At 43.8% G+C, this 14,253-nt stretch overlaps 1 protein-coding gene across 2 annotated transcripts in view; it reads left to right on the forward strand.

The window, feature by feature from the left end:
- Positions 1-14,253, forward strand: part of Myh10 (myosin heavy chain 10) — a 127,863-nt gene that overhangs the window by 71,325 nt on the left and 42,285 nt on the right. For both annotated transcript variants that reach the window (XM_027427091.2, XM_027427092.2), the window contains exons 9-15: positions 788-931; positions 1,176-1,271; positions 2,594-2,712; positions 3,415-3,567; positions 6,830-7,003; positions 10,464-10,637; positions 11,250-11,364. In XM_027427091.2, the coding sequence (XP_027282892.1) occupies positions 788-931; positions 1,176-1,271; positions 2,594-2,712; positions 3,415-3,567; positions 6,830-7,003; positions 10,464-10,637; positions 11,250-11,364 (975 nt within the window). The remainder of the gene's footprint in view (positions 1-787; positions 932-1,175; positions 1,272-2,593; positions 2,713-3,414; positions 3,568-6,829; positions 7,004-10,463; positions 10,638-11,249; positions 11,365-14,253) is intronic.

The raw sequence follows: 14,253 nt of genomic DNA on the forward strand, positions 1-14,253 counted from the left end.
TAGATTCAGTGTCTCTGCACAGTTACTACATACATTTATATTATATATTATGTAGCTTTACAGTAGATGCATACTGCCGTAAGACTTTTCTCACCTATAATACTGTGAGTACACAAAACTAGAATCTACTTAGGGAAACCTGCAAGGGGTAAGAACTCGACATCACACAGAATTGCTACAAAGAATCCAAACACTCAAAATGATACGTTTGAAGAGAATAAAACTCTGGGGCTTTCATTTGCAAACAGACAAGACTCCTCAATCCAAATGAAATGAATCAAAGGATTTTCAAAGTGTTAAAAGAAGGTGTAGGGGAAGCAAACAGTTTCTAATAGAACGTCAGGGTGATATAGTTAAGAATTAGGGGAAGGAATTTCCAGGGGAATTCTCTATCAGAGAGCAAGAGAGCCAGTTACCTGCTAAGATAGAAATGCAGAATAAGAATTTCAAAGCTTTCATTCAGATGATGGTGAAATTATTTAAATCTGGGGATTTTACTTGTTTCTGAGCCACACCCTTTCAAATAGAAAGTTGTGCAAATCACTATGCCAAAAAACCAAAACAAACTACAGAGGTGTTTACCTGTTCATATCTTCTCTCCTTTCTTCATTGAAACAAATACTGGAAAACTGTACGTTTCCACATTGTATAATTAACAAGGAAAACTGTGCCAGTAATGGGTTGGATGTCATGCCCATTCTCCTGCGGTTCTCGGTGTTCATATGTAGAGTCTTTCAGTCTGTTGATGAGTATGAATTACATTTTATCCCATTGTATTTCCTTTTAGCTGACTTACTCCTGGAAGGTTTTAATAACTACAGATTCCTCTCCAATGGCTATATTCCCATCCCTGGACAGCAGGACAAGGATAATTTTCAGGAGACCATGGAAGCAATGCACATAATGGGCTTCTCCCACGAAGAGATACTCTGTACGTGTGTTCTGATTCTCTGCCCCTCACTGTTAGAACTCCTGTGAATTGGCTATAAATAACTCAAATTAGAAAATAACTGGGCAGCTAATGAGAACTGCCTTTGTTTTACGAAACCCTGAAGAATTACCAAAAAGTTACTAGAGCCAGTTTTTAGCACCAGATAAGCTGGAATATGTCTCTGCTACAATTTGATGGGGTTTTTTTGTTTGTTTGTTTGTTTGTTTTTTTCATCAATATAAAGCAATGCTGAAAGTCGTATCTTCAGTGCTGCAGTTTGGAAACATCTCTTTCAAAAAGGAGAGAAACACTGATCAAGCTTCCATGCCAGAAAACACAGGTAAACTGATGACCACTGCTTTGCTTGTTTCCTTTAGGTTGTGACCGGGGCTGAAGTGGGGGATGGGATGGGGCAGGGTCTCACTGTGTACTGCAGGCTGGCCTCAGACTCTTAAATCCTTCTGCCTTAGCCTCCTGAGTACAGATATGCAGTATGTGCTGTACTCGCTTGGAATCTAGATTTTCTAGTGTGAAATTTTCTGTTCCTAAATGTTGAAAATGGGTTTAAGTGAGCACTGGTCGGGAATAAAAGTTTGCACACCAAGAGGATGCGGTTGCAGGTATTGGGAGCTGCTGGATTGTTTCTGAAGGGAAATGAACCCCTATATCCTGGAGGCTTCACAGGGACTCCCCAGTGCATTGTGGTCAGTGAGTCACATCAGCCACCCTCGACATAGTCTTTCTGCGGCAGAAAGATGGCTCATTTGGTAAAGTGCCTGCTATGTAAGCTGTGTGATGGACCTGAGTTCCCTTCCAGAAGCTACATAAAACGTCATTAATGGGTCACATACTTGCAGTCAAGCCAGATGGACATGGGCAGATCCCTGAGGCTCCCTGTCCAGCCAGCCCAGCCTAATGAGTAAGCTCTGAGCCACTAACAACACCCAAGGGTGGCCTGTAGCTTCCACACGCATGTGCACACATACATACACATGAACATAGGAACTCCCCACACATACAAATTCCTTTTTGGTAACCCACTTGAGGTTCGTCAATGTTTATTTCTGTGTGACTCCTAAGGGACAGACTCTCCTGTATCAGGGTCACTATCTCTTGTTTTGTTTCTTAAACAGGGTTTTTCTGTGTAGCCTTGGCTGTCCTGGAACTCACTCTGTAGACCAGGCTGGCCTTGAACTCCCCCATATCCATTTGCTTTTGAGTGTTGCAATTAAAAGAATGCAACACCATACCTGGGTCCTGGTCACCATTTCTTGACCAGGCAATGGGCCATCTTCCTAGAGCTTTTGACCAGTAGGACCCTTCTGTGTGTCACACAGTTAGATTAGCAGAAGGGGCTCCATCCACCATGTGCCTGTCACCCAGTCACATCCAGCTTAGTGGAGTGATTTAAGACTTAAGGTAAGACATGTTACAGTACAGTTTGACTTTCAGATCTTGAAGTGAGCCATAGGAAAGGCCAGCAGAGCAAAGGCTTGCTATCTCTCGCTGATGTGTTGTTGATCTAGAAAAACAGAAAGCATTTTAGCAGAGCGAAAGCCTTGTCACACTACAAGACTTGAGTTTCTAAAGTTTTCCATTGCTTAAATGCCATGATTGGATTGTGATTGGAAATGGAGCATTTAGGAAACTTTTACACTGCAGTTGCACAGAAACTTTGCCACCTGCTTGGGATGAACGTGATGGAGTTCACTCGGGCTATCCTCACCCCCCGGATCAAGGTTGGCCGAGACTATGTACAGAAAGCCCAGACGAAAGAACAAGTGAGTGCAATGGTGACTGCTTTTACACATGCATTGGCACGCTAAGCTGTGGGTGTTTCACCTTCTGCCTGGCAGGTACCAAACTGAGTGAGTAAGAGCACATGGAATTACCTTGCTATTAGATGAGTTGTGTCTTTTCTGTAGTGATAAATTTCCCCAAGGAATTTCAGATTGATTTTTTTTTTTTTTTTTTTTTTTTTTTTGTAAGTAAGTTTGAAATGTCATCTCCAGTTGTCCCCCAATCTGGTAGACAGATCTGGTGTTCTATAGCAGCCAAACAAGGCCAAGACTCCCACTGTGCTGTCTTCTTACTGGGTGGTATAGCAGCGTGAACAGAGAGATCATACTTACTGTTTAGTCATGCTGGTTTTTAAGGACATTAATAGCTTTGATTAAGAAGATTGGAAGGTGATCCACCCCCACCCTCCAGGGGCAAACTGCCAAGAAACCAGGCTAATGAGAGATGCTGTTGCCCCTGGCTCTAAGGCCAGTGTGGAGGGCTTTGCCCATTCCCTAAAGTGATTAGCCACAGTTCTCATTAAGTGTACTAATGCCTCTATTGATGTGTAACTTTGAGATATAATTAAGCAGTAAATGCCATTTGAAGTGTGAGTTCTATGTAGCATTGAACACCATATTACAGCTACTAGTGTTTTGTTGAGACTACTTCCTGAATAAAAGGCTGATATTATCTAATTACAGGCAGATTTTGCAGTGGAAGCATTGGCAAAAGCTACCTATGAGCGGCTGTTTCGCTGGCTCGTTCACCGCATCAATAAAGCACTGGATAGGACCAAACGCCAGGGAGCTTCTTTCATTGGAATCCTGGATATTGCTGGTTTTGAAATTTTTGAGGTATTCATCTCCCTCCCTTTTGCTCTTTTTTTTTTTTTTTTCTTTTTGTTCATTCTAACAAATGTTAGGTTCACTTATGTATGCAGTTTGGTGCCAGGCAGTCAGAATAAGCAGGTACATACATTCCTTGCTCTTGGTTAGAGCTAAACACAATAGACAGCAAATAATCACTCAGTTCATAGAGTAAAGAGCATGGTGATACAGGGAGCTGGGGAGGCACTTTAAGGCTGTGTGCTCAGGGGATGATTGTCTGAGTGGTGACAGGCATGCTTGTGTGTGTGTGTGAGAGAGAGGTGGGGGTGGGAGTGCTGGGTGCTACCCAGGGCCTTGAGATCACTAGTGAGTATTCTGCAGCTAGGCATTCTTGAAGGACAAGAAGCTGCCAGTTGGGAAGACCTTCCCTTCTGGGTAGTGTCCAGTATGGATCGATAAGGGAGAGTATTTATCAAAGGTTAGAAGTTGCTGGAAAGCCACTGTGTCTAGAGAGTTGACCAAAGGAAAAGGGGGAGAGATGTAGAAGTAGAGCCACCTTGAGGCCAGAGTGAAGGTGGCTTGACTCAATAGTTCCAAGAAGAGCAATTGGAGAGGGGTACATGGCAGGATGATGGCCTGTGTCCTGTGAAGGCACAGTGTAATGATGGGTTCTAATACTGCATCGTTGACCAAACACCACCAACACAGCAAAGTTTCTGGGCACACATCCACTGTGAATTTTCAGAGAATCTCCACAGTTGTGGGCTGCCAACCTCTGATAGATTATGTAGAAGGCATTGCTCTTAGGTGCTACTGCTGTGATGAACATGTCACTTTAGCCACTGTTGTGTTTTGAATTGCCCTGTTTTGAAATGCTATCTAGCCTCATAAAAAGTGGATCACTGTGGTAAGCCATTTTCTCCATTCAGTTTACACCACGATTGTACAAGTCCTTAGTATGAATGATGTGTAAATAACTTGAGAAATCTTTTTATAGTGGCTGGGTACTTTTAAAAATTACATTAAAAAGCAATCTATCACCTTTCCCTATGTAAACAGAAGATACAGTGAAAGAAAGACCCCCATTTATAGCCATGACCAAAGCAGATGAAACATCTAAAAAACGAACATGGAGGAGCCCATGCAGGCAGCCTGACTTCTTTGGTTTCACCACCAGAAATGAAGTGTTTGAGATGCCTGCAGAGTGGGCAGATGCCCCTTGGTGTTTTGTGTAGCCAGGAGGCAAGAGCAGAACCAACACGGGGACCTCAGTCCTGACAGACAGACTTCCAAAACATACCTGTTGGTTTGCTCTCTGGCTCTTCAGCTTCTGAAACAAATTCTGAAAATGACAACTTTTTATATTGTGCATCAGCAGAATTTCAGACCTTGGGGGACTTCCTTTCATCCTACACATCCTATTAACTCACTGGGAGAACTGTCAAATGCCAAGCAAACCTTCCCAGTCAGGTCTTAAAGCTAGTCCATCTGCATCTAACCGTGTGGTGTGTACATGCTGAGCATATCATTCAATACACTCCCGGGGCTGGAGTCATGGCTCACCACTTACACTTCGTACTCTTGCACAGGGCCTGGGTTGAGGTCCCAGCACCCCCATGACAACTCACAACCATCTGTAACTCCGGTATCCTCTTCTGGCTACCTCAGTCACTGCATGCATGTTGTCCGTAGACACACATGCAGACACATAAAATAAAATAAAAATATTTTTTAAAAAAATATTGGTACCTTTTATCCTTTTTAAAGGTTGGTGAGGACTTAATTTAGCATATAATGAGGTGGGGGTGTATAGACTCTAGTAAATTTGTGAAAAGTGAAGGGATTTTGAAAGAACGGTGCTTTTAATAAATAACATAAAAGTTGTATAGGAAATACAGCTCACAAGTTGTTAGCTCAAATATCTTTAACTTTTATACTGAGATTGTAAGCAAACCCCCATTTAAATGCTTTCTTTTATAAGAAGCTGGGCATTGGTGGCACACGCCTTTAATCCCAGCACTCGGGAGGCAGAGGCAGGTGGATCTCTATGAGTTCGAGACCAGCCTGGTCTACAAGAGCTAGTTCCAGGACAGCCTCCAAAGCCACAGAGAAACCCTGTCTCAAAAAAAAAAAGAATCTTGGTTATAACACACATGCCACACATATATACTCATGAACGCGTTAATAAAAATAGTCTTTAAAATATAGTTGACAGTTTAAATATAGATACTCATTATTTTTAAAATCTATTCCATGTAATTGAATATAAAAGCATATCATAAACCCAGAGGCAAAGCAAAATCCATTTATATAGACAGGAACAAACCTAACACTTAGACAAGTATTAATATAGTTTGTCTTTGTGGGAGTTAGTAATATACAGTGTTGGAAGGCAAGCAGTGTGCCCTCCCAGTATGACCTCATTATAAACAGCAAACCAGCTTCCTGGGCTGTAGGGTACTATGTGGCCTTGCCAGGCCACAAATCTATTCCATGGAGATTGATTGAAGCTCTAATTTAAAGACACTTCTTATAATGAAAGAGGTTATTTATGGGTACATTGTACTTGTGAGAACAGCATGGAATTAGAATATGTATTGTACTTATAGGATGAGTAAATTAAGAAAATTACATGTCTTAAATCTTTCCACTCAACAGAACAACAGGAAAGGGGGGCCTGTGTCAGGACAGTAGTGAATGAGGGCTGCTCAGATGCACTTTCTGACAGCAGGGCAGTGTCACATTTGATATTGGCTAAGGTCAGACACCTGATACAAGGAGGACCTTAATAGAAAAGTGGGGGGCCTCACTCTTACTAGGAGCCATTATGTGTTAGGCTCAGGCTGATTCTTATTCATCTTTTACATCACTGTGGAGAGAGAGAGAGAGAGAGAGAGAGAGAGAGAGAGAGAGAGAGAGAGAGAGAGAGTGTGTGTGTGTGTGTGTGTGTGTGTGTGTTTCCATTCACGCACTCACAGAACTCGATTCTCTTTCCACCACATGGTTCCAAGGGATTGAACTCAGCTTGACAGGCCTGGCCTTTCCTCACTAAACCATCTCACCAGCCCTCTCGTCTTTTCAAAAATGCTGTGAAGGTTGGGGTAGATAGGGGTGAGAAAGAGGCAGATGGAGAGAAAGCCCTCCCCTTTACTGTTTAAAGCATTAAACAGTAAACATTAAGCGTAATAATGTCACTGATGCCTCATGAGTAGTTTTGAGTGCGCTTTTGAGGTAACTAGATGGCTAAGTATTCCTGTCTTCCCTCCCATGACTGGACAATGATCTTCAGCTGAACTCCTTCGAGCAGCTGTGCATCAACTACACCAACGAGAAGCTGCAGCAGCTCTTCAACCACACCATGTTCGTCCTGGAGCAGGAGGAGTACCAGCGCGAGGGCATCGAGTGGAATTTCATCGACTTCGGCCTGGACCTGCAGCCCTGCATCGACCTCATAGAGAGGCCTGTGAGTGCCTCCCTCCTGCTCTGCTTCCTGTCCTGTTCAAGTTTCCTTCTGGCATTCTTGCAGTTAACGCCTTCGTTAGGCCTCCTTACCTGCAGCTTCCACCACCTAGCTGTCTTTGTGTTTGTGCATGTGTTGGCTGATGTGCTGTGGTCCCCACAGACCACAGATCCCAGTCTGGTAGTGGCACTGGTGTGTGCCTGTCAAAGGGCACATGGAGCTCCACTTGGCACACATCCTTTCTAGGTAATACAGTGATGCTTAGCTAGGAGCAAGATGAGTCACATAAATTCAGTTTTTTGTTTTGTTTTGTTTTTAGGTGTTTTGTTTGTTTGTTTTGTTTTGTCGAGACAGGGTTTCTCTGTGGCTTTGGAGGCTGTCCTGGCACTCGCTCTGTATACCAGGCTGGTCTTGAACTCACAGAGATCTGCCTGCCTCTGCCTCCCGAGTGCTGGGATTAAAGGCATGCGCCACCACCGCCCGGCATAAATTCAGTTCTTAAATAATTGAATTCAAGCTTTCCCTTTTGTAAGTACTTTTTATTTGGACAGTTTTGTGTTTCGTTTTTTGAAGTATGCTGGCAGGCATTCTTTTGGCAGATAGATGTTTAAGGACAATCTTAGCATCAGAATTTATTTTCTTTGTTATTTTCTTGTTGACTTGGGCCTCTATGGCCTGGCAGTTAGCTTTTGAGCAAAAAGGTATTATTAACTTCACGTATTTTATTTTGGTATCGACCAAAACATAAGTATGATTAAACCTTAACGTCACTTGGTTGTTCTGTGGTGTTTGTGTCCGCCCCACAGCCTCATGCAGTGGTAACCACACTTTACAGACGTTCTAAACCAGTTAGCAAGTGGTTGCTGCAACAGCTCAAAGGCCTCTTTTCTTGCCACACAGTCTTTGGTTATCACCAGTGCCAGGTGTTTAAAGGTAGTAAAGGTTCAGTGTCTGTAGATCTTGAATGGTCCAGCAGTCAGAAAGAAGAGGAACCCAGGAAACAGTCACCCGATTAGTGCAGTAGTTCTAGCTAACACATTATAAATTTGAGTTTAAGGAATGTGGCAGAAAACTTCATTTATCTGGCTTGAACAAAAGAAATAATTTTAACTTTCCAAGCACCACAGCTGTGTATTTAGAGCAGAAGGTTTCAGATTGCCAGGGCTATGAGAAGAGCTGTTTCCAGGTGCCTTGCAATACAAGTTAGAGTAACATTCCTCTCCAGAGACATTGCGGTCTTATGGATTAGCTCACAGCAAACAATAGTCGGCACAAAGAATTTCCTGGTTATGTTTACAGTTATTTTTACAGATCTATTACTGTGACTATTGTTGGATTAGGACAGGACGTTTTAAGACCCTTGAATATGTCCTGGAAAAGCAGAGTGAAGGAGCTAGGGGCTTGCAGGGAGAGCTTGGAGCATGGCAGTGCTCCTCCAGGTCCCAGATCATGTGGGGGCTTAAGGCTTTGCATGGCGTGGGCTCTACATGATGCACAGTACATGTAGAAAAGTCAAAGCCACAGCAGGCAGACAGTGACACAGGGAATTAGAGCCACAGCAGGTCTACAGTGGCACAGTCTTCACAGATGCGATGGAGAGAATGTTCTAGGGAAAGATTTGTTGACAGAACTCGGTGGGTAAGCATCACATTGAAAGTGGTATTTTAGAAAGTATTGGACTGGGTAGGTGCAGTAGTCACAGTAATAAGATATGCCAAGCTGCTCACAGGCAGGAGGAGGTGAGTTCCTTCTCTCTCTGCCTCCTTCCTGCCCTCTGCTGGCCTCCACGGGCACCTGCATGCATGTGCTCAGGCTCATACAAATAAAATAAATCTAAAACAAACAAACAAAAAATTAGGGGTATTTTCATTCAATGGGATTGGAAATTAAAAATTGTATTAAAAGACAAATGTTTCTGTGACCCTAACAGGTGTAGTGCTTCATTTCTCAGAGCCCTGACAGTAGCCCCAGCTGCCTGCCACTGTGACCGTGGCTCCTCCAGGGGTAGCAATCTTGGATACTGTGGACTTTCCCCCCTCTTTAACTGATCATGAACCCTGAAAGTTCTTTGAGTAGGAGCCATGGGGTAGGGGTCTTGCCATAGAAGGATTTCTATGTCCTATGCACCTTGCAGTCCAGTCAGTGCCTGTCACATCACCACATTGCTTTATTTATACTTAACTATAACCTCTTGTCTTTCAAATAACATTTGTTTATGCAGCCAGTTCTTAACCCAATAAATACTTGAAAAGATGGATTCTAAAGTTATGTACCAAAAAAATGTACAAGGATGCTACAGAAAGTGAGTTGAGTACTGTGTCTCATGCTGGCCATGCTGGCACTACAGCAGTAAATGATGCCCAGAAGCACTACTGAGTAGATAGACCACTGCTGTCTACTTTATGAAGACATAATTCACATATACAAATCTACCTATTAAGGCATTAGTCGGTGGTTTTGTGCTGCATCAATCATAACATTGTGTGACCATCACCACTAATTCTACATTTTCATAACCTCACCCCACTAAAATCCTCATACCCATTAGCAGCCACCACCGCGCGCTCGCGTGCATACACACACACGCACACGCACACGCACACGCACACAGAGCATGTTACTGCTGATGTACTTTCTGTCTCTGGATTTCCCAAGGCCTTTTAAAGTGACTGGTGACTTACATTATCACCTTATAATTTATCAGTCGCTGTCTTGCTGCTGTGATAGAACAAAGCCACTTATAGAAGGAAGAGTTTATTTGGCTTATGGTTCCAGAGGGATAAGAGTCCATTGTGGCAGGGAATGGTGGCAGCCGGCAGCAGGCATGGTGGCAGGAACAGCTTGAGAGTAAACCTGCAATGGTGCTTCATACAACGAGGCCACGCCTCCCCAGACAGCACCACCAACCGGGGACTGATTATTCAAATGTCACAGTCTGGGGACATTTTCATTCAGACAGCCACACCGTGTTGTACTTAGTAATAATAGCTTTAGGTGTTTTATCAATAAGAAATGATACAGCTTATTTAATCATTACTTAAACAAAAACTTAAGTTGCTTAGCATGTAAAGTGTCTGCGGTAGCTGGTTAGTTTTGAGTCTTGTATATCCAGCCAACCACTGAACATAAAGTACTCATTTTTATCCTTCCACTCCCCCCCCCCCCAGTTCTTTTCTGGCTTCTGTATTTGATGCTTTTGTCGAGTATCTACCTGTAATTAGTTTACTTACAATGTACATATTTCAAGGCTCATTTGGTAACATACATTTCTACACGGATCATAGTAGTTTCTGATCATGTTTGAGTTATTAGTTTGTTATGGTTTGGACATACGTTCCTTTCTAGAGATTATTTTTCTTTTTGTTTTCATAGATCTTCATAAAGCTAATCATGGTAGCAGTAAGCTGTCACCCCAATAGTCCCAGTGTCAGCTTTGTCAGTCCCCACTGTCTTTCATTATCAGGCCAATCCTCCTGGTGTGCTGGCCCTCCTGGATGAAGAATGCTGGTTCCCTAAAGCCACAGATAAAACTTTTGTTGAAAAACTGGTTCAGGAGCAAGGTTCCCACTCCAAGTTTCAAAAGCCACGGCAACTAAAGGACAGAGCCGACTTCTGCATTATCCACTATGCGGGGAAGGTAAGAGCCCTCGGGTTGAACAACTCCATTCAAGTGCTGCTTGCTGGGGCTGGGCAGATGGCTCAGCAGGTGAAGTGTTTGTTGCACAGCATGGGGGCCTGGGTCTGGATCTTCAGCACCCAAATCGAAGTCAGGTGTGGTGGAATACACCTGTAACCTCAATGCTGGGAGGCATGGTGGAGAAACAGGTCCCTAGGGCTCACTGCCCTGCCAGCTTAGCTGAAGTGACAAGCTGTAGGATTAGGGCGAGATCCTGCTCAAAATGTAAGGTGGGAGTGAATTATAAAGATAGCTAAGTGGACCTGGGCTCCATGTGTGCGTGCTTATACCACACACAGAAAAAGAGGGAGAAATAAATAAATAAATAAATAAATAATAATAATAATAATAATAATAATAATAATAATAATAATCCTAGTATATTTTATAGTATTAGGTGGTGATGAACATGAATGCATGTTTAAATATAATATTACAGATACTTGACTGTAAAAACAATCCAGTTTGGGGATTGTTTAGTGAAAAGTCCTTGATTAAGACTTAAGATGGTAATTATTTTCATATTTGATTTTGTGTTCTCCATTCATCCCACTTGACTCTGGTGTGGGACAGGTGGACTATAAGGCAGATGAATGGCTGATGAAGAACATGGACCCTCTGAATGACAATGTGGCCACTCTCCTGCACCAGTCGTCAGACAGATTCGTGGCTGAGCTTTGGAAGGATGGTGAGAATGAGCTCGTGTTTGTATTTAAGCTTGGCCTGAATCTTCTGTAGTTAAGGTTTATTTATGGTTCTCTCACATACATGTGTGTTTGTATATACCCATATGTTTTTATTACTTTGAAACCTTTCCCTAGAGCAGGGCTGCCGTTGTATCAGAAGTTGCCCGTCTTATGAATACTTGGATTAAGAAATAAATAGCAAGACACCTGCCCCCTTAGTCAGATGCTGTGAAGAGTATGGAAGCATTATGCATTCAGAGCCACAAAAAGCTCCAGGATCCCTCAGGCTCCCCAGTGACAGTTGAGGTTATGACCTAAAGGCACAGGCATGAACAACCCAAGAAGATCCTTTTCCTGGTGCTGGCACGGGTCTAGCTGCATCTTCCATCGTGCATATATGCAGATGCGTGCAGGCAGGCACACACAGTAGCTAGTGAGTGAACACTTCAGTATCCTGCATTCAGGCCAGTTGCTTCTGTTTTCATTACTCTTCAGAGTTCTTCTGTGTGTAGAAACGTCAAGTGATTTCTGATTCCTGGTGACACTTACCACAGGCTAGATTTTACTAGGATATGAAATGCTTATATTTCTTTGGACCTAGTAGGAACACACCCCTAAGTTTATCAGTCAGCCACCCTCTTCATCCTGGTTCTGTCCCTTGCTGGACCTCAGGTGACCACCACTGACTCAGTAACCAACTCATTTCTGCTTTCTTGATAACATCCCAAGGAGTGGTAGTCCAGCCATCTTCTCAGAGGTAGAGAAAAAGAAACATAAGAGACAGAAAGGGATTTGGGCAATTAGGCAAAGGAAAGAGGAGAGAGAGAGAGAGAGAGAGAGAGAGAGAGAGAGAGAGAGAGAGAGAGAGAGAGAGGATGAAGAGAAAATCTCCAGGGGAACAGTGACCATCTACTCAAGAATGACTGTGTGTTCCAGGCAGGACACAAGTTATATGAGGGAGTTTGTAAGGTTGTGGCATATCACTCCCATGTATGCCTGTGCTCTGGGAAGAGATGTGCCTAAGACTATACAAAGGGGATTTAGGAGAAGGCTGGCTCTCCTACAAGTGCACAGCATCCGTTGCAATGACCTAGTTAGTCAAGAGTGCTGTCTGCATACATAGCAAAGGCTCTTGGGCCTTCTCAGTCCACAGTTTCAGAGCGGGGCTGTTCTAAACTGTGATGTGTTAAGTCTTATCACCATGGGCTTTGAGAAACTACACATGAAGCAGGAGAAAGGACCAGGCTTGGGTCACTCTAAGCAGTGACCCCAAGAGTTGGCAGTGTGGGTATGGAAAGTGGCATGTAGTGCTGCCTGCCATAAATATTTGCCTGCCCCACCCAGCGGGTAGGTCATACTCAGGTCCTCCTCATCCTCCTAGAACAAGTTAGATTGACTTGGAGCAGGAAAGCAAGTAGGGTGATCTGATGTGGAAATAGAAAGCCAGCACTCAGGAGTCCATTATGGTTGGATAGTAAGGCTGGGCAGAAGGGCCAGTAGGCAGGAAGTGAGGCTGAGGTGATGTTTGAGGCCTGGATCAACCCCAGTAGCCTGATCCAGATGGAGAAATGCTTAGACTTCATTGAATAAAGGGCATCTCCATAGGTCTGTTTAGTCCAAATGTAAATAGGGTGGGTTGTTTCCTGGGTAGATGGGATGAAACCCCCGGAAGTGAGGGATAGGAGGTGACAGGAAAGAGTGGGTCTGGAAGGAATGCAGAGGGAAAGGACAGAGAAGGCCTACAAAAGCTCCAGAGACCTAGTGACAGAAATTAAGTACTGGGCTCACACACACACTCTAGCATGAACCCCCTTTGACCTCCTCTCTTTTCTTACCAAAACTGTCATGTGAGGCCCTGGCTGAGCGCTTAACCTGTATACATAGCCACATTGGTATTCCACCGAACAGCTAGGAGATGGTTTGGAAGCATGAAAGATCCCTACCCCGCCCCAAACAAGCTTGTCAGGCTGTGAGGAACCTGGGCAAACTGGGTTTGTCTTTGTCTTTGCTCCCAGCTCCCTGGGCTTCCTCCTCCCACCCTCCTTTAGTGGAAGGTACTGGAGAGGTTCGGGTTTTACAGTCAAAGATTTGATGAGTAAGGATGGGCATGGGGGCTTGAGTAATGAATGCACGAAGGAAGGGTCACAAACAGTGGATCTCACAGCTGGGGACATGTGTGAAGAATCTTTACTGCTGTCTTTATGGGTGCTGACACACCCTTCAACCCTACTCATCCGTGCTTAGTCTGACCATGCAGGCTGTGCTAAATGCTCAGCTGATTTTAGCCCTTGTCCTGCTGCAAATGGGTGGCTTGAGTACAGTGGCCACTCTTATCAGAATAGGGTAAGAAGTCTTCTCTACCCCAAGTTTGGTTTGACTCTGCTAGCTTCTGCTCTAGGATAATCCAGTGTTGGCTTTCTTGACAATGTCACTGTTAGCTGGAAGTCCTGTTGCCCACCAGCGTAGGTAGGTGGACAGTTGGTTAAATCTGAGACAAGATCTCAGAGGCCACATGCTATTGTAGAGTACAATATAAGTGGAGAGGCGTCCCAGGCTTTTCCAGGCTTGAGGCCAATGGGTTTCACACACGAGGTCAGTGACAGGCTCAGCAGTTAGATGAGGGAGCCAAAAATCGGGATAGTCACTGTCCCTCAAGATGTCAAGATCTCTTGGGCTAAGAGCAACTTTTTCCTGAGGAAAAAATGGCCCTGGTGAAACATATAATTATTTCCTTTTCATGCTGCTGGAATGCAAGAACAGGAAACGATGATTTGACCACGAATGGAGAAAATACAATGCTTGCATACAGCTTGCCTATGGCAGCACAGTCCCATGAGCTGAAGACACTGTGTGTTAAAATGCAGTTTGTGTGAGAGTTTCACACAGTTTTC

Source organism: Cricetulus griseus, chromosome 7 (assembly GCF_003668045.3).
Source record: "Cricetulus griseus strain 17A/GY chromosome 7, alternate assembly CriGri-PICRH-1.0, whole genome shotgun sequence".
Lineage (NCBI taxonomy): Eukaryota > Metazoa > Chordata > Mammalia > Rodentia > Cricetidae > Cricetulus > Cricetulus griseus.